The 23824-nt window shown below is 41.9% G+C and overlaps 1 protein-coding gene across 1 annotated transcript; it reads left to right on the top strand.

Annotated features, from left to right (window-relative positions):
• Positions 1–209: 209 nt before the first annotated feature.
• On the top strand, positions 210–23208 carry LOC306867578 (laminin subunit alpha-3-like). The gene is made up of 38 exons (XM_079413327.1): positions 210–534; positions 1552–1665; positions 2806–2924; positions 3138–3218; positions 3351–3448; positions 3606–3647; positions 3818–3969; positions 4062–4172; positions 4285–4396; positions 4796–4957; positions 7202–7398; positions 7501–7617; positions 7687–7841; positions 7916–8057; positions 8295–8394; positions 8751–8867; positions 8957–9127; positions 9288–9433; positions 9516–9704; positions 9794–9942; positions 10033–10195; positions 10349–10476; positions 10584–10722; positions 10848–10952; positions 11042–11190; positions 11342–11456; positions 11542–11685; positions 11902–12032; positions 12110–12241; positions 17932–18079; positions 19285–19394; positions 19465–19642; positions 19725–19871; positions 19960–20122; positions 20204–20334; positions 22467–22557; positions 22641–22757; positions 22845–23208. Exons 1-38 carry the CDS (start codon positions 337–339, stop codon positions 22985–22987), a joined length of 5106 nt encoding a protein of 1701 aa, XP_079269453.1. The 5' UTR covers positions 210–336; the 3' UTR covers positions 22988–23208.
• The last annotated feature ends 616 nt before the right edge of the window (positions 23209–23824 follow it).

Below are 23824 nucleotides of genomic sequence, written 5' to 3'. Positions count from 1 at the left end.
TTCTATATATATATATATATATACACACACACACATATAAATAACTAAATGTACATAATAAATTTGACATTGTTAGGACAGAGACATAAACCAGTTAATTATTTGTGAAGTTCTTTAAGGTCACAGATATTCCTTGACTTTCCTATTGGTGGTGCCAGCATGTGTGTGTAAAAACTGTCCTACCTCTCCTCTGTACACACTGCTATCACACACCTGCAGAGAGAAACAGGAAGAAAAGTGATTTTTGAACATTGTGAGGAGTGAAGACCACACGTAGGCTGTTGCTGTAGGAGCATGGAGTTGCAGTAAATGCATATATGGCATGTACATTTATAAATGGCTAAGTTCTTATTCCTGGGAGTCCAAATGATGTGGACTGGAGTACTGCTGCTGTTCTGTCTGGATCTCTGGGTATCTGCAGATGAATTGGGACGTCCAACAACATTCTGGTGGGACAATGATATTCAAGTCAAAAAACACAGCGATCAACAGTCATGGGGGCATAGAAAGTATTGTGATTCAGCACACATTAAGGTAAGATTGTTGTTGTAAAAATTCCTTTCTGCAAATAAAGGAAAAAAGTCTGTTTAATTTTTGTTAAAGCAGATAAAACCACCTTAAAGATCAGTAAAATAACGTAAGGCTAATTTAAGATATTTGTTTCAGCAGTGATATTTTGTTCATTATTTTTATTTATTTTTATTAAAAGAACAAATATTGAACTAGATTACTCTGCTCTGACTATTCTATTTAAATTGTTCGAGTTAGAGCTTTTCAGTGAATCCGAGCCAGTTCACAAAAACGATTCGTTTGAATCAATCCGAACAGCGACTCACCGAGCCGCCAAACATAAATCTAATTAATAACAACTCGCCGACTTATCGTCTCTTTTGAATATGTGAATTAAAAAACACAGGTATGTAACAAAATTTTTACATAAAACTAGTGTAAACAGAAATATATGCCACGCGATGTCGTCAGGGAACCACTGAATCATTTTGGAAAGGAAAAGACTCGGATTGCGAATATACTGTAGTGGATCAACTCGTTCCAAAGTAACCCATTCGTGTATGCAAATTTAGGACCCCCAGGCCAAACAAGTTCAAACATGTTTTTCTTAAGGTATGTCAGATAAAATATTAAGCTTGAACGCACTGCAGCCAGGATAAACCGCAGAAAGTGAAGAAGCTAACCCTCATTTTCTGTCTGAATCTGCCATAGCATTCAAGTTGTTGCAGTGGCCTGTTTTTTTATGTCAATTTTGTTAAATAATATTGTACCTTCAGGGTTAAAGTCCAGACTCAGCTTGTAGGTGTATGAGCCTCCAAACCACAACACCTAAGCAGAAACTATGAAACAACTCCATAATTTTTCCAAAACTTTCAGTTTCTTCATTTCCTCTTTTTGTCATTTGGAATGTATAAATGGTCATTAACTGTGGCAAAAACATTCTTGGTTTTAGCCAAAAGTATACCATTGTAAGGTTTTCCAATATGTCTGCACATGTTTGTATCTCATATGATGATTTTGTCTGCATTTGCACCATTACAGGACTGTGATCATGGTTATTACAGGGAGAGAAGTGGACCACATAAGGGACGGTGTGTGCCGTGCAACTGCAATGGCCTGTCCGATGACTGTGACCCACATACTGGAAAATGTTTGGTAAAATATATTTTTAAATTTAATCTTAAATAACTTTCTTTTGAGAAAGTTCACTGTAAAAATTTTGTTTTACGGTAAAAAAACGGGCAGCTTTTTACCGTAAAAAATGTGGTAGCAACATTTTAGGTTTGACGGATTTAACTTAAATTGACATTTAAATACCATACTTTCATTATCTGATATTATGTTACTATACTAACCTGTGGAAGTACTGAAATCTGTTTTGTACTTTTGTAGTACAGTGATAACCACCAAAAGCAGGTGGTGATGAGAAAGTGATGAACCAAAGCCCATCACAAGCAGCTTTTAAAAACATATATATATATAGAAGGAGCACAGTGTCATTCACACAAACACTAAAAATCCATCACGGTAACACACATGAAATAAACATTAATTTAACAACATTAGATGTAACATACAACCCTAATGTACACAACTGATAAGAAGAAGCATAGTTATTTCAACAACAACAAAAAAACATCAAATGTGAAATGTAATGCTGGGAATGTCAATTTACGGTTATTCACTGTAAATTATACGTTCATTTGCACTTCCAAAAACGATATACTACCATAAAATGAAATGTAATGTCCAATACAGTTTTTTGCCATATATAATAGGGGAACTTAACGATAACCAATTAATAGCTTTTTACCGTAGCATTTTTTTACCGTTAAAATCATGGTCATTTAATCTCTGTTATTATATGCCCTTCATTTTATTGTTACTATATGTCTCTTGTACGTGAAAAGATGTTTCACAGCTTATGATCAAGAATGCCAGATAGGCTTGTAGTGCAATTTTCATCCAGGCACAATATTATGAAATATACAAATAAATAATAAAAACGATAAACAAATATATTATACAATATTTTATTGTATATTTATTTATTATTTTTATATGATATATTTTAATATATTTTACATATTATTTGTAGGTTGTTAATCTGTTAGTGATGTTTTACATCCATTTACAATAACACATCATTAAGACCATATTTGTGATCATATGAATTTAATCATATCATGATAACATCAGTAATGTCAACTTTTATGAGTAATGCATCTCCACTTTATTGTTTTGTGCTCAGTTCATTTTTTATGTTGTCACACTGAAACGATGCTGTATTTGCAGAACTGCCGGTTTAATACAGCCGGCGACTACTGTGAGCGTTGTATGGAGGGTTTTTACGGCAGTGCTGTAATGAGAAGCTGTCATATGTGTCCATGTCCCTTAGCAGACCCATCCAACAGGTGTGATGTCATCTAATCATTAAAAAATACATACTTTATAGATTCACTTTTGTTAAAGCAGAAAAATGTAACTTAATATACCTACTACGTTGGCAAAATGTATTTGTTTTATTAATGTATGTAATTTTTATTTTTTATTGTTTAATTATTTTATTGCTTATTTTAAATTTTTAATCAATTTATTAAAATATTGTTTATTAAATTTTTGTGCAGTTTTGCAGTCGGATGTCTCAGGGTTGGAGATGAGTTTGAGTGTTTGTGCAAACCTGGTTACGCTGGAGTTCTATGTGAAAGGTGTCTTTAAAAAAATATAAATATCGATAAATATATATATACACACAAACAAATTTACATGGGATTGAAATAGTTTCATTAAAACACACAAAAGTTTGAATAAATGTTTTTAAGAGATTCATTTCATTTTAGGTGTGCTTTTGGATACTATGGCAATCCTTTAGTGGAAAGAGGAAGTTGTCAGCTGTGTGACTGTGACCACGGTTATGTATGTGACCCGCTAACTGGGTGTAAGCAAGCTGTCCTGATTTACATAATAATAATAATATAAAATTTAGACTGATAAAAAAAAATAATAATAATAAAAATATTTGAATTAATATTTTGAAGAGGCTGAAATTCACATTAATATTATAATGCAAACATCTGTGTTCTTTGTCGTCATAGATTGTTATGAGGCCGATGACCCTGATACTGGAGACTGCCCCGGTTTGTTCCTCAAAAAAAATTTCATAATATTGTGGGCCTATATATTCCTGCATGGAGCCTCTGGGCTGTTTGTATATTTCAGTAATCATGGGATATTTATTCATAGGCAATATGACAATGAATGACAGGGTTGATTAGGATTGATTAACTCCAGTCTTTTTCCTGTTAAGAGTGTGATACCTGCATCATTACGTTAATGGATGATCTTCTTGCAATGGATGATGAGTTCTCCAAACTGAAGACTCAACTCGAGTCTTATAGTCGAAATTCTACTTCACACACAGGACTGGAAAAACTTGAAGATGCCATTGCTGGTACAAAGGTCCCTACAAGAATCTTCCACACATTGGAATGACATTGAAACACCAATTTTACAACACATCGTTTTTTTGACAGTCATTTTCACTTCATTAGGTTTTGGTCCATAAGTACTCTGAATCTGTCTTTGCATTGAAACCAAAGGTTTTGGAGCTTGAATCTGATCTTGAAAGTGTCATAGATGACCTCACAGTTCTCAATAACAAGGTACCGTTACTGTTTATGGTGGTTTATCCTTATGTTGTCCATGGAGCATGAAATCCATTGTCGTCATTACCTGACCTAGAATTACAAGAACAACTTGTGTTTGTTTCTACAGGCAATCGAGATGTTCTGTACTGCAGGTCAGTTGTTAAAGACTGTACACCAAACCTATCAAAAAGGGGACAACCTACGATCTGAGAGTGTGAAACTCTTACGAAAGATACAAGGTGAACCCACTAGATCTGGCTGAGATTTCAAAGCCAATTTCTTCTTGAAATGTCTTTCTCCATCTTGCTCACTAGTTGCACTGTACAACTGTGGGGAAGTGGTGGCCTAATGGTTAGAGAGTCCGACTTGTAATTCAAAGGTTGCGAGTTCGAGTCTCGGGCCAGCAGGAATTGTAGGTGGGGGGAGTGAATGTACAGTGCTCTCAATACCATGACTGAGGTGCCCTTGAGCAAGGCACTGAACCCCCAACTGCTCCCCGGGTGCTGTAGCATAAATGGCTGCCCACTGCTCTGGGTGTGTGTTCACTGCTGTGTGTGTGCACTTTGGATGGGTTAAATGCAGTCACCATGCAGGCCGTATGTCACTTCACTTTCACTTTTTCATCTTGACCCACATAGATTTCTTGGAAGAGTTGAAGCAATCCAACCACACAGGTGGGAACACAGAGGAGGCCACCTGGATGATAAAAGAAGCCCGATGGATGCTGGAGAAGATGCGAAGACAAAGCTGTAGGGATCAGAGAGAACTGGCTAACGAGGAGCTCAGAAAAGCACGAACATGTGGGTCAATTGCTTCTGAATCAGATTAATTAAAACATGGGTGCATAATCTTGGATGGCCAACATCCTGCAGAGTTTATTTCCAACTTGTCCCAACACAGTAGCATGAAGTTTCCAGTGGAAGACCTTGAGTATTTGTATCAGCTTGCACCAGCGCAAACCCTCATTTGGCATTAAAAAAAACACTGTCAGGATTTACTAAAGACACGCAGTGGGAAATTAGCGATGAAAAGGCGTGGACACATTTATTTATTGAATATGCATTTGTAAGAGTTTCCCTTTCGATCGGTAAATTTATGGGAGGAGAGTTTTAAAGTAAATCACGCAAGACGATTTACTAAGATTCGTACTCGTCAATTCACTGGTATTACAGACCGATCTCTTGTCAATTCGTACATATTTTATGAGGTGGCTAATTCGTACGAATTCGTACGACCTCACTTGTACAAATTCATACGATTTTTGCTAAATCGTACATATTTTACGAGTTGCCAATTCGTATGAATTTGTACGAATGACCTACACCTAACCCTGCCCCTAAACCTACCCATCACTGAGGTTTAGACAAATCGTACTAAATCGTACGAGTGAGGTCGTACGAATTAGCCACCTCGTAAAATATGTACGAATTTGGTCATGAGATTGCGTTGGGTATTTGCGGCATTCCAGGTATATCTCAAAAAATTTGAATATCGTGAAAAAGATCAATATTTTTTGTCACTCATTTCAGAAAGTGAAACCCATATATTATATAGATTCATTACACATAGAGTGAAATATTTCAAGCCTTTATTTCTTGAAATTTTGATGATTATGGCTTACAGATAATGAAAACCCAAAACTCAGTGTCTCAGAAAATTAGAATATTACATAAGATCAATAAAAAAAGGATATTTTAAACAGAAATATCAGGCTTCTGAAAAGTATGTTCATTTCTATGCACTCAATACTTGGCTGGGCCTCCTTTTGCATGAATTACTGCATGAAGGAATAAGGAAGCATGAAGTGCTATAAAATGTCCTGGTAGATGGCTGCGTTGACTGTGGACTTCAGAAAACACAGTGGACCAACACCAGCAGATGACATGGCAGCCCAAATCATCACTGACTGTGGAAACTTCACACTGGACTTCAAGCAACATGGATTCTGTACCTCTCCACTCTTCCTCCAGACTCTGGGACCTTGATTTCCAAATGAAATGCAAAATTTACTTTCATCTGAAAAGAGGACTTTGGACCACTGGGCAACAGTCAAGTTCTTTTTCTCCACAGCCCAGGTAAGATGCTTCTGACGTTGTCTCTGGTTCAGAAGTGGCATGGTAGCCCTTCTCCTGAAGACGTCTGAGCGTGGTGACTCTTGATGCACTGACTCCAGCTTCAGTCCACTCCTTGTGAAGCTCTTCCAAGTGTTTGACTCTGCTTTGCTTGACAGTATTCTCAAGCTTGCGGTCATCCCTGTTGCTTGTGCACCTTTTCCTACCCAAATTCTTCCTTCCAGTCAACTTTGCATTTAATATGCTTTGATACAGCACTCTGTGAACAGCCACCCCTTTCAGTAATGACCCTCTGTGACTTACCCTCTTTGTGGAGGCTGTCAATGTTCGTCTTCTGGATCATTGCCAAGTCAGCAGTCTTCCCCATTATTGTGGTTTCAAAGAACAAGAGATACCCGGAATTTATACTGTAGGGATGGTCATTAATTGAAACTCAAATGTAAATATTCTAATATTTTGAGATACTGATTTTTTACTTTCATGAGCTGTAAGCTCTAATCATCAAAATTAAAACAAAAAAAAAACTTTAGAAATGTTCTGCTTTACATGTAATGAATCTAAAATATGTGAAAGTTTCACTTTTTGAAATAAGTTACAAGAAAAAATGAACTTTTTCACGATATTCAAATTTTTTGAGATGTACCTGTATTTAACGCCCAAGCAGGTGGTAATTTGCGCTGCTCTTGGTAGATTAGTAGCATCTGTGTTTTTTTAATGTGCACCTTGTAGGTAAATCACCTGCAGAATTTTCCACTCCCATCTGCATTTTTATGGAAATGCGCTCTAACGCTAATTTGCCCTGTTTAGTAAATCTGGCCCTTAGGTGGGTTTTATTTGGGTTGGAGCTAAACTCTGCAGGACATTCGTCCTCCAGGAGCCAGAATGGACAACCCTAAATTAGGACTTTGCTTTAGGATCCTTAGTAGTAACCAAGCTCCTTTATGGTTTCAAGTGTGCTTGTTTCTCTTACAGTACTTAACCTCATCTTGAATGACTTGATGGTTCCTCTGAATGGCTCCTTGGTAGTGGCTGATCGTATTAGACAAAAACTCATGGATCAGGCAGAAGATCTTAAAGATATACAAGAGGCACTTATAGATGCACAGTTTGATGTGATCAAGGCCAATGGTGTGAATAAACTCAATGAGGAAGAGCTGAGAAATATTTTGGTAATCCAATAATAATAGTTGGTGAATGTCCTCAGTGCTGTATAACCACTGCTGTATAAGATCTGCATTTGCTCACACCTTCATTGATTGTTTATTCAACAGAAACAATTAAAAGCATTGAGGAAAAATCAAGGAAATATCATGGCCAATGTGAACATGACCAGAGAGACACTAAAAGAGACTTCGGATCTCCAGAAAATGATGGCTGACCTAACAAAGGTGACAAATAAGGATATTCTTTTGTAAAACATTCACCAGTTTGGATACTTACCTTTTGTTCTCTGCTAGGAAATGACTCATCTAGCAGCTTTGATTGACGGAGCACAAAACGATCTAGAAGCAAAACTTGAGCTGCTCGCCAATGCAACCGCTAAGGCAGGAATTGTGAGACAGGCTGAGGAGCATGCACAGGAACTTATGAAGCTGGCTATGGACTTTCAAATGTAAGTCCTCTAAAGATCCTGAAACCATATTTTTTGTTTTTCGTGACATTTTAATGACTGAATGTGTCTTGTAGGTTCATACGAAACATCACCAATTCTACCGCTGTTCAGAAAGCAATCGAAGCCATCAAAGCATTTACAGACGTCATTGATGCCATAAAGGAGGCGGAAGCTGCCGCCAAACAAGCTAAAGAAGTGGCAGACCAGGCTTTTGAGGTATAAGTGCTGATAAATGCTGATATTAAAATATTATAATATTTTGTCAAAATGAATACAAACTTAACTCTAAAATCAATGCTACAAGTGAATTTAGTCATGACATTATAATATACAGTATGAAAAAAAGGATGCTGATTTTTTTTAATTACATTTTAAAGTTTTAATAAATTATTAAAAATCTAGTTTTTCTTCCTAAATCAAACTTACTCTGTTTCTTTGAATTTCATGTCCCAGGATGTGCGAGGACAAGATCTACAAAATAAAGCCAATGAGTTGAAAAACTTTGCGAATACTCTGCTGGTGAATGCCAAGGAAGCAGAGATACAGCTAGAAGGTTGCCATTGTCACATTTAATGCAACTGCAGCAAACTGTAAAATAGCATCCAGAGCAATAGAACGCAGTCGCAGGACTTCAACGTCACCACCATTTATCTTTTGACAACTCTTTCAGTGTTTATTTATAAAAGGTTAGAATAGTTTGGAAGAACGCAATCACAATGAGGCTGTAAATGCAGACTAGTGAGTATATGACTTTACTGACTTCAGGACAATGGAACCTGAAGTGTTCAAATGCTAACTCGTTTCCAAGTTTTAGCCTGGAACCAAACAAAATCAACTTGAAAATCATATGAATTCATTGGTTTTTCACAGGCACGTTGTGCTGTTTAGTAACAAGTCTGTCATCTACAGATGTCACGCAAAAATGTGAAACTTACAAGAACCTGATCCATCAGGCCAAAGACAAACAGAACAAGCTGAAGCAAGTCTTGCAAGATGTGTTGGAGAGGATGAACAACATCAAAAAGGGTGAGAAGCTCATTTCGGTCAAACATTTTTCCACAATAAATATCATCATGGTCTTGTCAGATGAACACTTGGGTGGTTTGATTTTTTAGATGATATTCGTGTTCTCATCAACCAAGCCAAGGAAGGTGCTGCAGATGTGAACGCCACAGCAGGCTATGCAATAACCAGAATGCAAAACATCAGTGAAGAACTTACCAAAATCAAGATTTCCTCTCAAGATTCAAACCTGAACGACTTACTTGATGGTGTCAACAAAACATGTCAGTCTCCTCAGTTCTTCTTTCCAGAGACCTTGAGTTGATATAATGCACGTTATTGAAAGATATCTGTCAAACAAAGTATGAGCGTATAAGCTTCTGTCCTGGTTTCTTTAACTCTGAGGAACATCACTGAATGCTCAATCTTCGTAATCCTTTACAGTGACAGAACTGGATCAGTCTTTCCCTTCACTGATTGACAAACTAAACGAAGTGGAGAACCAAAGCATGCCTAGTTCAGCCATCATCTCCAACAGCATCCAGAAAATCAAAGACTTGATCGAACAGACCAGAGATGCGGCCAACAGGGTGAGTTCTCGGGAAAGCAGAGGAGATGTTTCTCCAGCAGCCTCCAGATGTTTATCTCCTTGCTTTTCTGTTATGTTTCTAGATCAGGGGGCCGATCTTGTTTTCTGGCGAGGCTCACATTGAACTTCGATCTCCTAAAGACCTTGAAGACTTCCGAACCTTTACTGCTCTCAATCTTACTCTGCACCAACCAAAACCTAGAGGCGATGGAAGACGTAGACGCCAACTGGATGAAGACAACCAGTTTGTTTTTTATCTTGGAAATAAGCATGTGAGGAGTACTCTGATTACTTAATTTATTAGGGATGCATCAATGTATATGTAGTGCATTGTTTTACTTGTAGTTCTCATAATCAACAGACAGTCAGAGATTTCATTGGCCTGGTTATGAAGAATGGTGTCCTGTTTTGTGTCTACAAATTGGGTGGCCGTTTTCATGAGATAAAGACCAGCGAAATCACCATGTCCAACAGTAACAAAGCTTTTATGGATAGGGTGGATTTCCGCAGGTAAGCTCCATTTGTCAATGTAGATCTCCACAGATTACATACATTTGCATTTCTGAAAACCATTTGTGCCTTTTTTAATTCCCAAATCAGAGTTTATCAAGATGCGCAGGTCATATACACAGAGACTTTCACTTCAGCTGAACCCAAAGTACTGCCGCCCATGATTAATAAGCCTAGCGACATGAATGGATTGCTTGATCTGGATCCCAATGAGGTTGTCTTATATGTGGGTGGATACCCAGAAGATTTTAAGGTAAATAAGTCAACAAAAGAGTTTAAAAACAAAGCCAACATCTTTTTCGACTATACTTTCTTCACAGTTATCTTTTTTTTTTGTCAAACTATCCCTTTAAGATTAAAAAACATTTTTTCACTCTCTCTATATATTCTGAATTTGGCCCTCTAGCCACCTGAAGAGCTTCGGTACCCAGGATACAAGGGTTGTATTGAGTTTTCTACATTAAATGATCGTATCCTTGGCTTGTACAACTTTCGGCGTGCCATCAACATCAGAAAAACTGACATGTGTCAAAGGTACTTGACAATGTTATCGTAAGCCATCAGACATTGTTTTTCTTACAGATGACGTCTTGATCTCTACTTCAAAGTTTAGAGTCATTGTTCCTATATTCCATCCCTAGGGGAAATGTCCACATGTTGGGGGATTATTTCGACGGCACTGGTTACGGAAAGGTTGCTGTATCACATTGGAGCTCTCTTATTAAGTTCTTGGTTAAGAGTCATCAAATGGATGCAGTGCTTTTTTATGTGGGAAACGAGGTAAAAAAATTACGAAAGATTTGATTTACATTACCAAGTTTAACACATCATACACCAAAATCTAGCATTTCAATTCAGATATTAAAAATGGCAAAATAATTTCTTGATGCTTAATTTTTTTACAGACCTTGTACTTCTTAGTTACATTTGAAGGAGGCTATATTGTTTTGCAAGGAAAAAACAATAACACAAATATTTTAGAAAAGTCAAAAGTAAAAGTATTTCCCCAAGTAAGTAACTATTTCCTTAATTTTTTTAATATATTATTATTGCTTATTATATTCCTATGTCAATTACATTATATCCCATTTCTTCCTAGACAAACTTCATCCATATCAAAATGATTCTGAATGATAATAGACAAGCAACAATAACTGTTGCAGAAAACATCAACATTTTTTTTGGAAACGTCAAAGGGCTCTTTGAGGAGGCCTACATCGGGGGTGTTCCAGCAGCAGTCCGGGAAAAGTACTTTTATTCTCTTTTATGTTTGTTTATTGGTGCACTTCTTCAGCTTTGCATGATTATGGTTAAGGACAGAGTAAATACCAGGAAAAAGTGACCTGTACATGTTTTCATAATATTCACCCAACCAAATATTATATTTTTCTGCCTCCAGATATAATATTGTTCTTCCGCCACTTAGAGGATGCGTCAATAGCATCCATGTAGATGTCACTGCTTCTTTTACAGAGGAAGTTGGAATCGTCCGAGGTTGTCCAGATGCTTTACTGGTAAAACAGTTTCGGTGGATTACTTGACAATGTTTGTGTATCAGGAGAAAATTAATCTGAACTGTTTCTGGTTGCTTGTCTTCAGGGTTCCCGAGAGGCTACTTTTAAATTTGGGAGTTCTCTCTCTCTATCACCTCCTGTTAATGATACAGACTCAGGGACAGTGGTTTCACTCGGATTTAAGATATCCCAGGAGAATGTTTCATCCTTAATACTGACTGGTGGAATGGTTAGTTGATCAAGAACGATTTTTCCCATAGAAAGCGTTCGGAGTTGGCAATATTGTTTTTAATGCTTCTAATTCGAACCTCTGTTATAATAGTGATATGTTTGTTTAATTTTACTTATGTTATATATTTATTTAATAATTATATATTAATATATTTTGATATTTAGATATTTAATTTCAAGAAAAAATTAGGAGTCCTTTTCCTTTGGTTTTCAGAATAATGAGTTTTTGCTGTCTTTGAATGACGGCTATGTTGAAATGAGTGACAATAAGGACAAATTAACATCCACAAACAAATGCGAAACTGGAAAATGGCACTACATAACAGCCTACAGAAGTGGAGCGGGGTAAGATGATATTATATGAAAATAACTTACTTCCAAAAGATGCTTTTTAACACTTCATGCTGAACTTTTCCCATCAGGATGCAGCTAAACGTTGACAACACAGATATTGGAGATCCACCATCATCATCCACATTCACTGAATTTGGGGAAAATGTGATTTTAGGGGATGGTTTATTTGAAGGCTGTTTAAGGAACCTGTATATACGGAGGTTTGATGTTATGCTTTGCTTTATTGTATTGTAATGACCTGGCAATCAGCGCTAGCAGCCAGGTGCATTATGGGTATTTGTTTAGAGTTGATTTATGCGTTATTTAAGTAAGATGGTTGGGTTTTTGCGTCAGCAATGTTATGTGTGTTTATGTTCAAGTCAGTTCGGGTGGGTTTGGTTCATTTACTGCCCTGTTATGTAAAGAGTGTGCTGTTACCGTCACAGAGAGAGATGTGTAGGGGAGGGACTTGGCAATATGGGCTTGCTTGTAAAAGTTCTAATTATGTGTTCAGAATAAATGTGTAATGAAGACATTACTGCCTCCTGCTGGTTTGTTTTGCCACTGCTTTTGACGACAGAGACACTCAAAGTCGTGCGGTGTATGGGACACGAGTGCTCGCATTTCCTGCTAGTAATTAGTCAGTAATAGTGGAGCGGCCAAACCTAGCTCCGGCTAGCCCCACGTTCTACAGAACAACAGCCAGTTGTTACAGTGGTGTCAGAAGTGGGATTTGGGCTGTTTAGAAGACGCCAATATGGAGCAAAGTATAGGCGAATTAGAGCGTGCCATCCGAGACAACAGCATCATGTTAGAGCGCCTGACAAGTGAGACGACGCGGAGGAGCAGGGCTCCGCACCAACCTGACGGCGCCAGTGTTCCCCGGACAATGTACCGCGCTCCTGGTCAGGGGCGGAACGAACCACCGGCCGTCACACCGACACTACAAATCAATGGCCGCCCAGGCATCCTCATACGATCACCTGCCAAGCTGCCACGATACAGCGGGTTGACACCCCTGGAGCCTTACCTGGCACAGGTCGACCTGGCTGCTCTCCACGATGGATGGAGCCGCGAGGAGACAGCGACTCACTTAGCCCTCGCCTTGGAGGGTCCCGCGCTTCAGGTCCTCATCGATCTGTCCCCTGAAGAGCGGCGTGATCTCCAGGCCCTCACCGCTGCTCTCAACCGCCGCTTCGGGCAGAGAACCTCCGCAGAGCAGAGCAGGGAGGAGCTGACAAACCGACGTCGACGTGAAGGAGAGAGTGTGGGCACATTCGCCGCTGACATCCGGGTCTATGCCCGGAGGGGCTACCCTACCTTTCCGGCCACAGCGAGGGAAGAGCTGAGCCTCCACGCTTTCCTGCGGGGCCTTACACCTGAGCGGCTCCGCCAGCATGTCCGCCTGTTGTCACCCCGAGATCTGAGTGAGGCGCTGAGAGAGGCTGAGCGAGCCGAGGAGGTGCTACAGGCTGGGCCGATGACAAGTCAAGCTCCGCTCCAACGCCAGCTAACGAGAGCAGCCGAACGAGAGGTGGAAGGGGTCCAGTCTGAGGAGGAGGTCAGCTGGGTCCAACCAGCGGTGACCCCCCGACGGAGGTCCAGACTAGACCGCTGCTTCCGCTGCGGAGAACCGGGGCACTTCGCCAGGGACTGCCCTGCCCCGAGCCCCCGGCCCCGGGCAATGTCACCCCCGGGAAACGACCTTGGAGTGAGGCAGTGAGGGGACCCTCACCCCGTTCTATGACACCCCTCCACAATGACTGCCCTACTGTGGGGCGCTGCGGGATTACCAGAGGACTGTACCTGGACTGTGTGGTTGACGGGCAGCCCTGCAGCGCCCTGGTGGATACGGGGTCCACCATTTGCTTGCTACGAAAAGGACTGTTGTCAGGAACGGCCGGTCCCCTTCCAGAGGACTGGACCCCCACCAATACCGAACTACTCACCGTCACGGGTGAAAGGACAGTAATGCCTGGGAAGAAGCTGTTGTCTGTGGTGGTGGGGACGAGCCAGACGCGCCACGAGTTCTGGCTTGCCGACATCAGAGATGAGTGCATTGTTGGCCTGGACTTGTTGGCCCACTGGGGAGCACGTGTCGACGTGCCAGGGGCTGCCCTCTGCCTCGGTAACGAGACCGTGCCGCTCCGGTTGGGCCGGAGCCGCCATGGAGAGGCTGCCGCCCCACAGCCGCCGTCCAGACATCAGTGCTCGCCGGCTCCAGCCCCCAGCCGCCGCACAAGAGCTGCAGAGACTCAGGGGGAGCCCTGGGGGAGCATTGTAGCTCAGACCAGCACACCCCAGCCGTTATCACCACACACTCCATCCGCCCCCCCATCACCTGAGACTGTTGTTGCTGTTGAGGAGTTGGGGCGGCGAAGCGGTGAGCATCTAAGCACGTCGCAGCAGGAGCAGCTGCAACACCTATTGAGAGAATTTGTGGACATTTTTGCAGCCCGAGAGGAGGACTGTACCAGGACAGCTCTGGTGCAGCATCACATTGACACTGGCCCCGCGGCCCCCATTCGCTTGCGCCCCCACCGACTGCCTCTCGCTAAGCGCCAGGCTGCCGAAGAAATGATCCGAGATATGGCAGCTAACAGCATTATTGAGCCCTCGGACAGTCCCTGGGCCGCACCCATGGTCATGGTGCGGAAGAAAACGGGGGGGTGGCGCCCCTGCGTGGACTTTCGACGACTGAATGCGGTCACCCGCAAGGACTCATACCCGCTGCCGCGCATTGATGATGCATTGGATTATGTTGCTGGATCCTGTTGGTTCAGCTCTTTGGACTTGCGCAGCGGGTATTGGCAAGTAGAGCTGGCGTCAGAGGCCCGGCCCAAAACTGCGTTTACCATAGGGCAAGGACTGTGGCAGTTTAGGGTGATGCCCTTTGGACTGTGTAACGCCCCAGCCACTTTTGAAAGGCTGATGGAGCGTGTCCTTAAAGACATTCCCCGCACTCGCTGTGTGGTCTACTTGGACGATCTGTTGGTCCATGCCAGAGACTTTGACCAGGCTGTCCACAACTTATGGGAGGTCCTGACAGCCATCCGTAGTGCCGGGTTGCGGTTGAACCCGGCCAAGTGTAACCTGCTCACCCGCCAGACGCAGTTCCTGGGGCACGTGGTTAGCGAGAGCGGGGTGGCCACCGACCCAACAAAGGTGGCTGCGGTGAGGGATTGGCCCCCACCAACCAACATCTCTGAGCTACGGAGCTTCCTGGGCCTGGCCTCCTATTATAGGAGGTTCGTCAGAGACTTTGCAACCATCGCCAGCCCCTTACATCAGCTGACAAACAAGGGCCGGCGGTTTGGGTGGTCTGAGGACTGTGCGGCAGCTTTCAGGCAGCTAAAAGCCGCTCTCATCGACGCTCCTGTCCTGGCCTACCCTGATCCCAACAAACCTTTCCTTGTGGACACTGACGCTAGTAACGTGGGGGTCGGGGCTGTACTCAGCCAGAGGGGGGAGTCTGGGGAGCAAGTGGTGGCCTACTATAGCTGCAGCCTCAGTCGCCCAGAAAGAAATTACTGTGTCACCCGGCGGGAGTTGCTAGCGGTGATCCTGGCAGTCCGTCATTTCAGGCCCTACCTCCTGGGCACCAGGTTCACACTGAGGACCGACCACGCTAGCCTCACCTGGATGCTGAACTTCCGCCAGCCAGAGGGTCAGGTGGCAAGGTGGCTGGAGATCCTCCAAGAGTATGACTTTGAGGTTCAGCACCGACCAGGGCGACAGCATGCCAATGCTGACGCCCTCTCCAGACGCCCATGCCTCGCTGATGAGTGTCGATACTGTGGTCGTCAGGAAGAAAGAGGTCTGGGGCCATCGTCGGCGGCAGTAGGGCCGGGTGACAGTGGTGGAGATGGGGAACCGTTCACCACCGAGCAGCTGAGGCAACAGCAGGCGAATGACCGAGTGCTGGTAAAGGTGAGGGGTTGGCTGGAGGCCCGAACACGTCCAGACTGGCCAGCCGTGTCCTCCCAGGGTCCCGAGATCAAGTCGCTTCATTCTCAGTGGGGCAGCCTGGAGCTCCACGATGGTGTGATCTACAGGCGGTGGCAGGCACCTGGGCGGGGAATCGACCGTCTGCAACTCCTGGTTCCCCACACTCTGCGGCCGTTGGTCCTCCGTTGGGTTCATGGGGCAGCTGGAGCCGGCCATTTCGGGAACTCTAAGACAGTGCGGCGGCTGCGGCAGCGATTCTACTGGCCGGGGTGTCGGCAGGATGCAGAGCTGCACGTTCACTGCTGCGATGTCTGCACAGCACAGAAAGGACCCAGCCGACGCTCTCATGCGCCGTTGCAGCAGTACCTAGTCGGGGCGCCCATGGAGAGGATCGGGGTGGACATCTTGGGTCCGTTCCCCATCACAGAGGCCGGCAACCGCTTTGTCCTGGTCGCCATGGACTACTTTACAAAGTGGCCAGAGGCGTATGCGGTGCCGGATCAGAGTGCTTACACATCGGCGCAGCGACTAGTGGATGAGATGTTCGCCCGGTTCGGGGTGCCGGACGAACTTCATAGTGACCAGGGGCGGAACTTTGAGAGCCGATTGTTCAGTGAGGTGTGCCAGCGGTTGGGGGTGAAGAAGACAAGAACCACTCCCCTCCATCCGCAAAGCGATGGACTGGTTGAGCGGTTCAACCGCACACTGGCGACCCAACTTGCCATTTTGACCAGTCAGCATCAGAGAGACTGGGACCAGCATCTGCCCCTGGTCCTGTGGGCGTATAGGACAGCAGTGCAGGAGTCGAGTCAGTGCACACCGGCGGCGCTGATGTTTGGCAGGGAGCTCCGCACGCCGGTGGACTTGGTGTTCGGGTCGCCCCCCGAGCCAGAGATTGCCGGTGGGCCAGAACTGGACTATTTCAGGCGATTGAAGGAGCGTCTGAGCACCGTTCATCAACTGGCCAGGGAGGCTCTAGAGGACGCTGGAGCCCGCCAGAAGCGGGCGTATGACGCCCGTGCCCACGGGCCTACCCTTGGGCCAGGGGACAGAGTGTGGGTGTTCTGCCCCCAAAGGAAGCGGGGGCTGTCACCCAAACTGACTCATCATTGGCAGGGACCTGGGGAGATTCTGGACCAAATTTCAGAGGTGGTCTTCCGGGTCCGAATGCCTGGACGGGGTAGACGGGTGGTGCTTCATAAGGACCGGTTGGCACCGTACCACCCACTGGCCCCAGAGCAAGAGACTGGTGGAAGCCTGGGCGGCTCCCCACCATCCACTCCCAGTGCCGAGATGGACAATGACGGACTCCAGACTGAGCCTGGCGCTGGGAGTGGAACATCAGGGAGGCCGAAGCGTGTTCGACGCCGGCCAGGACATTTGCTGGATTTTGTTGTGGGAGATTAGGGTTGTGGGGACACTAACCCTCTTGTGGAGGGGGTTATGTAATGACCTGGCAATCAGCGCTAGCAGCCAGGTGCATTATGGGTATTTGTTTAGAGTTGATTTATGCGTTATTTAAGTAAGATGGTTGGGTTTTTGCGTCAGCAATGTTATGTGTGTTTATGTTCAAGTCAGTTCGGGTGGGTTTGGTTCATTTACTGCCCTGTTATGTAAAGAGTGTGCTGTTACCGTCACAGAGAGAGATGTGTAGGGGAGGGACTTGGCAATATGGGCTTGCTTGTAAAAGTTCTAATTATGTGTTCAGAATAAATGTGTAATGAAGACATTACTGCCTCCTGCTGGTTTGTTTTGCCACTGCTTTTGACGACAGAGACACTCAAAGTCGTGCGGTGTATGGGACACGAGTGCTCGCATTTCCTGCTAGTAATTAGTCAGTAATAGTGGAGCGGCCAAACCTAGCTCCGGCTAGCCCCACGTTCTACAGAACAACAGCCAGTTGTTACAGTATTATCATAACTTATAACAGGAATAAGCCACTCATAATAGCCTTATGATTCAGTCTACAGACCGACTACATTCCGGCTGACTTAAGCAGATTCAATCAGACTGGAAATGTATCTCTGGGATTTTGTAAAGCAGAACGCCCCCGTCTGGACGCTATTAAGAAGCGTGCGAGACATGCTGGATTTGCATCCAACATCAACTCGGTATTTCACATGATCAAACTCTGTATTAAAAAGGTGCTGTTTGGATGCACTAAACAAATGATTAGTTACATTATCAGGAAAGGAGATGATCCACTTTAATGAGAAAAGCACTCAAAATGGGAGATGTGAGGCAAATGTAAATTTTTGATGGAGGTTTCACTAGTACATTTACTGTAAATCTGCTTTTATAGCTACACTAAAAAGTGTTTTTTCCCCTACATAAAGCAGGAACATCTTATGGTGGCTGCCATGTTGAAATCACATGACTAGCTGAACTATACTCATTTTATTGTAGCACCCCCTATTATTGAACACTTTCAGTTGCAAAATAAGTTATGGTAGACTTGCCTATGAATAGAGTATTTTTACAATGCCGTTGGCAACTGAAAAAGTTTGTTCTTGCGTAAAACTGCCTCCACACCACTAGGTGTCAGAATTGTGTCCGAGACTGTCAGTGAAACGTTAAGAGAAAAATATAGTGCACCTTTAAACATTGTGTTTATGAAACAAATACACATTTTAAGTGTTAATAATTAAATGGTTCACCCAAAAATGACATTTCTGTAATTAATTACTCACCCTCATGTCATTCCAAACCCTTAAGACCTTCGTTCATCTTCGAAACACAAAATAAGATATTTTTGATGAAATCTGAGAGCTTTCTGACCCTCCATTGACAGCAATACAACTACCACGGTCAAGGCCCAGAAAGTTAGTAAGGACATCGTTAAAATAGTCCATGTTCATCCGTAATTTCATGCAGCTACGAGAATACTTTTTGTGCGCAAAGAAAACTAAAATAATGACTTTTCAACAATTCCCTTCGTAACCAGATAGATTTCGACAGAGAGGATGACTTGGCCTTGCTGTCTATGCAGGGTCAGAAAGTTCTCGGATTTAATCAAAAATACCTTAATTTGTGTTCTGAAGATGAACGAAGGTCTTACGGGTTTGGAACGACATGAGGGTGAGTAATTAATGACAGAATTTTTTTATTTTTGGGTGTACTATCCCTTTAATATGTTGACATTTCTTGCTAAAATTCTTTGCTAAATGTTGCCATAGAAGACATACACTAAGCGTATGTGAAATCTGCCTACAAACATATTTATGAACAAATCATGATTCATTGATAATTTTGTACTAAAATAAAAAAAAATTAAAATGTCATTTGTTATACTCTTATGTTTTGCTGTTTTTAAAAGGGAAGATCCAAACAAGGCTGTAGAAACCCAAAGTCCATCAAAAACACCTATCATCTTGGTTCAAACAGCCAAATGCAGTTTAAAATAGATCCAGAGAAGCTCAATAACAGGTAAAGGGTGTTAATTACATATTAATACTCCATTTTGTAGCACATTTACAAGATCTTCCTTGTTCTACAGGCTCCATTTTTCCTTAGACGTACGTACCAAATCATCTGAAGGACTTTTACTCTATATCTCAGGGAAATATGCTGTTCCTCTTGTGATCTTATATTTGGATAAAGGAAAAGTCAAACTCTCTGTTGGGGCAGACGAAGCAATCTCCTCTCAGAAGATAAATGATGGTGACTGGCACAATGTATGTGGCAAAATGCTAAAATGTTGTGTTTCCGTAACTGTGTTTCCAAAATCCCAAGTTTGAATTTATGTTGTGCGTGCAGATCAAGTCCAGCATGAAGCAACACAACTTTCATCTAGTGGTGGATGGTATTCAAACACCCGGTGGACATCTGTTGAAAGGATTCACACATGATCTGCAGTCTCCTGTCTATGTGGGACACGGAAAATTTCAGATGCACAAGACACAAGTACAAACGTGCAACTTCCCTATTTCAGCATGTAGCTTAACCGCAAGTCTTCTGTTCTGTTAAAGTTGCATCACACTTTTTTTCTCAGGAAAAAGTGCCTCAGAAGAGTATAATCGGATGCATTCAAGACATCAGGGTTTCTAAGGTTCTCCTTGTGGATCCAGCTGTCAGTCGTGGTGTTACGTCCTGCTTCAAAGGCGGGACAGAGAAGGGGGCCTATTTTGCTGGAAATGGCACACATGTGATCTTAGGTTTGACCCTTCATGTTTTTACATGTGTTTAGTGACAGAAAAATACATGCAAAAAATGAATTAAATGTTTTTGTTTGGCAGAAAAGCACGTTATCCTTGGTTCTACGTACAACCTGGCTTTTGAATTTCGACCCAGGAACCTCGCTGGCCTAGTCTTCCACAAAATCGATAACCGTGGACGGACACTCACTCTGTTTCTCAAGAAAGGAAAGGTGAATGAAAATATGGTTTAATAATGTTTGGTTTAATAATGTTTTTAGCATTCTTTGAGATAAAACACTGTATTTTGGCTATATTATTGGTAAAATGAGATTTGAAAGGAAGATAAGACCAAAAACAAGCTATGCAAATATGCAGAATGCTAATGCTTAGCAAGCATAAAATTGTGTTGTGCATACTAAACATGCTTTTGTGCTTTTTCACTTTATTCTTCTCAGGAAATAGCTTACTTCTGCGTTAAAAAATTAGGTGGATTAAAGGGATAGTTCACCCAAAAATGTAAATTCTGTCATTAATTACTCTCATGTCGTTCCAAACCGGTAAAACCTTCATTGATCTTCAGATCACAAATTAAGATATTTTTTATGAAATGCGAGAGTTTTCTGACCCTCCATAGATTGCAACGCAACTACCACGTTCAAGGCCCAGGAAGGCAGGAAGGTTGGTAAGGCATTCTTAAGGACTCCTCTCACCCTGACCATAGACGGTTTAATTTACTGCCCTCTGGGAGGCGCTTCAGGAGCCTCTGAACAAAGACCAGCAGACTCAGGAGCAGCTTTTTCCCTACAGCTGTCTCCCTACTGAACTCTGCCCAATGATACCCCCTCACACACCACTACTCTCCACCCCTCCCCATCACTAAATCGGTAAAAAAATAAAAATAAAATCCATCTACATCTACACACTGAGTACTATGTACTGGAAATTTTTATTTTCTATGCACTTTCAATGTTCATTGCACTAGTGTTTATATATCTTAATGTATAGCTTATTCATATCCATTTGTAATTATGTTCATAGTTTTTGCTCCTAGTGTACATACATTTACTGCATAATCCATCTGTATAGTATGTTCATATCACCCATCTGTATATCATGCTTATAGTATTTAAAATTTGTAAATTATGTCCATAGTACTGCCTTATCTGTATATTTCTGTACATATGTAACATATTGTAGGCACTGTATATCCTGTACCTCTGCTTATTGCACTTCTGGTTAGATGCTAACTGCATTTCGTTGCCCTGTACCTTACATGTGCAATGACAATAAAGTTGAATCTAATCTAATCTAATCTAAGGACATCGTTAATATAGTCCATGTGCCATCAGTGGTTCAACTGTAGTTTTTGAAGCGACGAGAATACTTTTTGTGTGCAAAGAAAACAAAAATAACGCCTTTATTTAACAATTTCTTCTCTTCCATGTCGATTTTTGACGCGTGTTCACAAGAGAACCACGACACATGCGTTGCGCCTTATTTTTAATCAGAGGAATGCACACGCATAAAATTATGGTTGAACCACTGATGTCACATGGACTGTTTTAATGATGTTCTTACTACCTTTCTGGGCCTTGAACGTTGTGGTTGCGATGCTGTCTATGCAGGGTCAGAAAGCTCTTGGATTTCATCAAAATACCTTAATTTGTGTTCCGCAGATGAACAAAGGTTTTACGGGTTTGGAACAACATGAGTAATTAATGACAGAATTTGGGTGTATAAAGGATCATGAAACCCCAGACTACTTTTTCAGAGATTACGATCATTATTATTCCCTCCCCCCAGCTCCTCTCCCGCAATCCGCCACAATACCGCGTTCGGAAAGGAAATGTCATGTACTACGGAACCACTAAAGGGAATAAATACGAGATGGGAGGGAAAAAAAATTTCAATGCACTTTCTCTCACAGTTATATTGTTGGGTAATTATACTAAATTGCAGTCATCAGGGAGTCATTATTAATATGCAGGGCACTGAAACCGCTTTTGAATGCACGCTCTCTTTTTACTTCCAATTTCAAGATTCGCGATCGCACGTTTATTTATACTATGGAGCGGAAGTACTTAACACACATTTTACAAGATTAGATGTTTGTCTACTCTGTGGTGCTCAGGATCTGCAAATCATTCGCCATCGTCCTTTCATTCACGCTTTGGGCACACCACTAAACCCGCCTTAGTCTATACTAATGCATGCTAGCGCCCCTTGTGGCAACACTGAGATGGCACACACTTCGTGTTTGCATTAGAATACTTGCATAAAGTTAATTTCAGGCCTGTTACTGGAAGTTAATTATGTTCAATATCACATACAGTATGCAATCTGTGTGGGTTATGCTTATTAGGTGGTGTTAACAACGTACGATGGACAGCGCAGCTATGGCACCACATTGACCCCAACAAGACCCCTCTGTAATGCATTTCACTATGCGACAGGTACTATTTTACTGCTTTTTTCTAATTAAAGTAGATTATAAATGATAATTATTACAGCAAATGTGAGGTTTCATTCATTTCAGTGTCCATATGGAGGAAAACTATCGAGCTAAGAGTGGATGAAGTGTCCTCACGGGTGAGACAAATGTCTGTATACCGTCCTCCATCGCATGAAACAATCTACATCGGTGGGATTTCAGGTAAAGCCAGATTTGATGTAACAAAAATGCTTCAATGCTTATGCATAAATGGCATAATAATTTACATTTCTGTCTCTGTTAATGCAGAGAATCGAAGTGAAGAAGTGGAAATGCGGGCATCTTATGTGGGGTGTTTGAGAAACATGTGGCTTAATCAAAATCCTATCACATTTGATAACGTGACAAGGATGTTCGGCCCCATAAACACCAACGAGTGCCCTGCGGAATAATGGAAACAGAAATCAAGCACAGCTCAGCAGACTAATTTTGGAGTTAAATACTTTGCAAAATACAAATTATGATTGTTTTGGGTAATTGTATTTCAAAGTGACTTTAAAAATAGACTTGCACAAATATACAAAATGAAAGCACACTTCCTCAATAATTATAATCAATGTTAAGGAAGCCTCAAATGTAAAAATGTGTATGGAAATAAAATATATTTTAAATGATTTCATTGTCTGTGCTTCTCCTTGTGGCTCATAGATGTACTTACACAGCTGGTCTGTGCTGTTCGATGCACCACAGAAAAAATTCAGGGCATAAAGACTGAGACATCTGCCTACACTTTCATTATTTATTCATAACATGTGCACTAATATGTGACTAACATGTACTTCCTTGTTCAGGCCAAGCCGAAAGCTTTCTTCCTCATTTCTTTCTGTATCTTTTGCTTTCTGTCTCGTGTTATACACATGAATGCAGTGAAAATTAAACTATTGTACTTATTGGAAACCTCATGACCATCATTCTGATTAATAAAATTGGGCTGAATTTAGGTAAAAGGTTAAATAAATGAAAAAAAAATAAATACAGTCATTAAAAGACAAAAATATAAATGTTTTTTTATTGTTCCACACAGTGGAAAATCACTAAAAATTGCTCTCAAAAAAGTTTTCAAAATTTCTTTAAATATTCATGTAGGCTAGTAAAGTAACATGGTAACAAGCAAAACTGTTTAATGAATCATTTGTTTTCTTTCATACACTTACTAATATAATGTTTTAACTATTTATGCTATACAAATTCTGAACAGAAATGGCAGTTTTTTTAAGACTTTTATTAAA

This window comes from Barbus barbus, assembly GCF_936440315.1.
Source record: "Barbus barbus genome assembly, chromosome: 49".
NCBI lineage: Eukaryota > Metazoa > Chordata > Actinopteri > Cypriniformes > Cyprinidae > Barbus > Barbus barbus.
This window is presented reverse-complemented; position numbering and strand designations above follow the sequence as displayed.

Bases quoted from the DNA above. Each gene is read 5' to 3' on its own strand.
- LOC306867578 (XM_079413327.1), top strand. From the start codon at position 337: ATGGCTAAGTTCTTATTCCTGGGAGTCCAAATGATGTGGACTGGAGTA. The intron at 3,970-4,061 runs GTCCCTACAAGA...TCACTTCATTAG, and splicing joins ATGCCATTGCTGGTACAAAG to GTTTTGGTCCATAAGTACTC. The intron at 7,842-7,915 runs GTAAGTCCTCTA...TGTGTCTTGTAG, and splicing joins CTGGCTATGGACTTTCAAAT to GTTCATACGAAACATCACCA.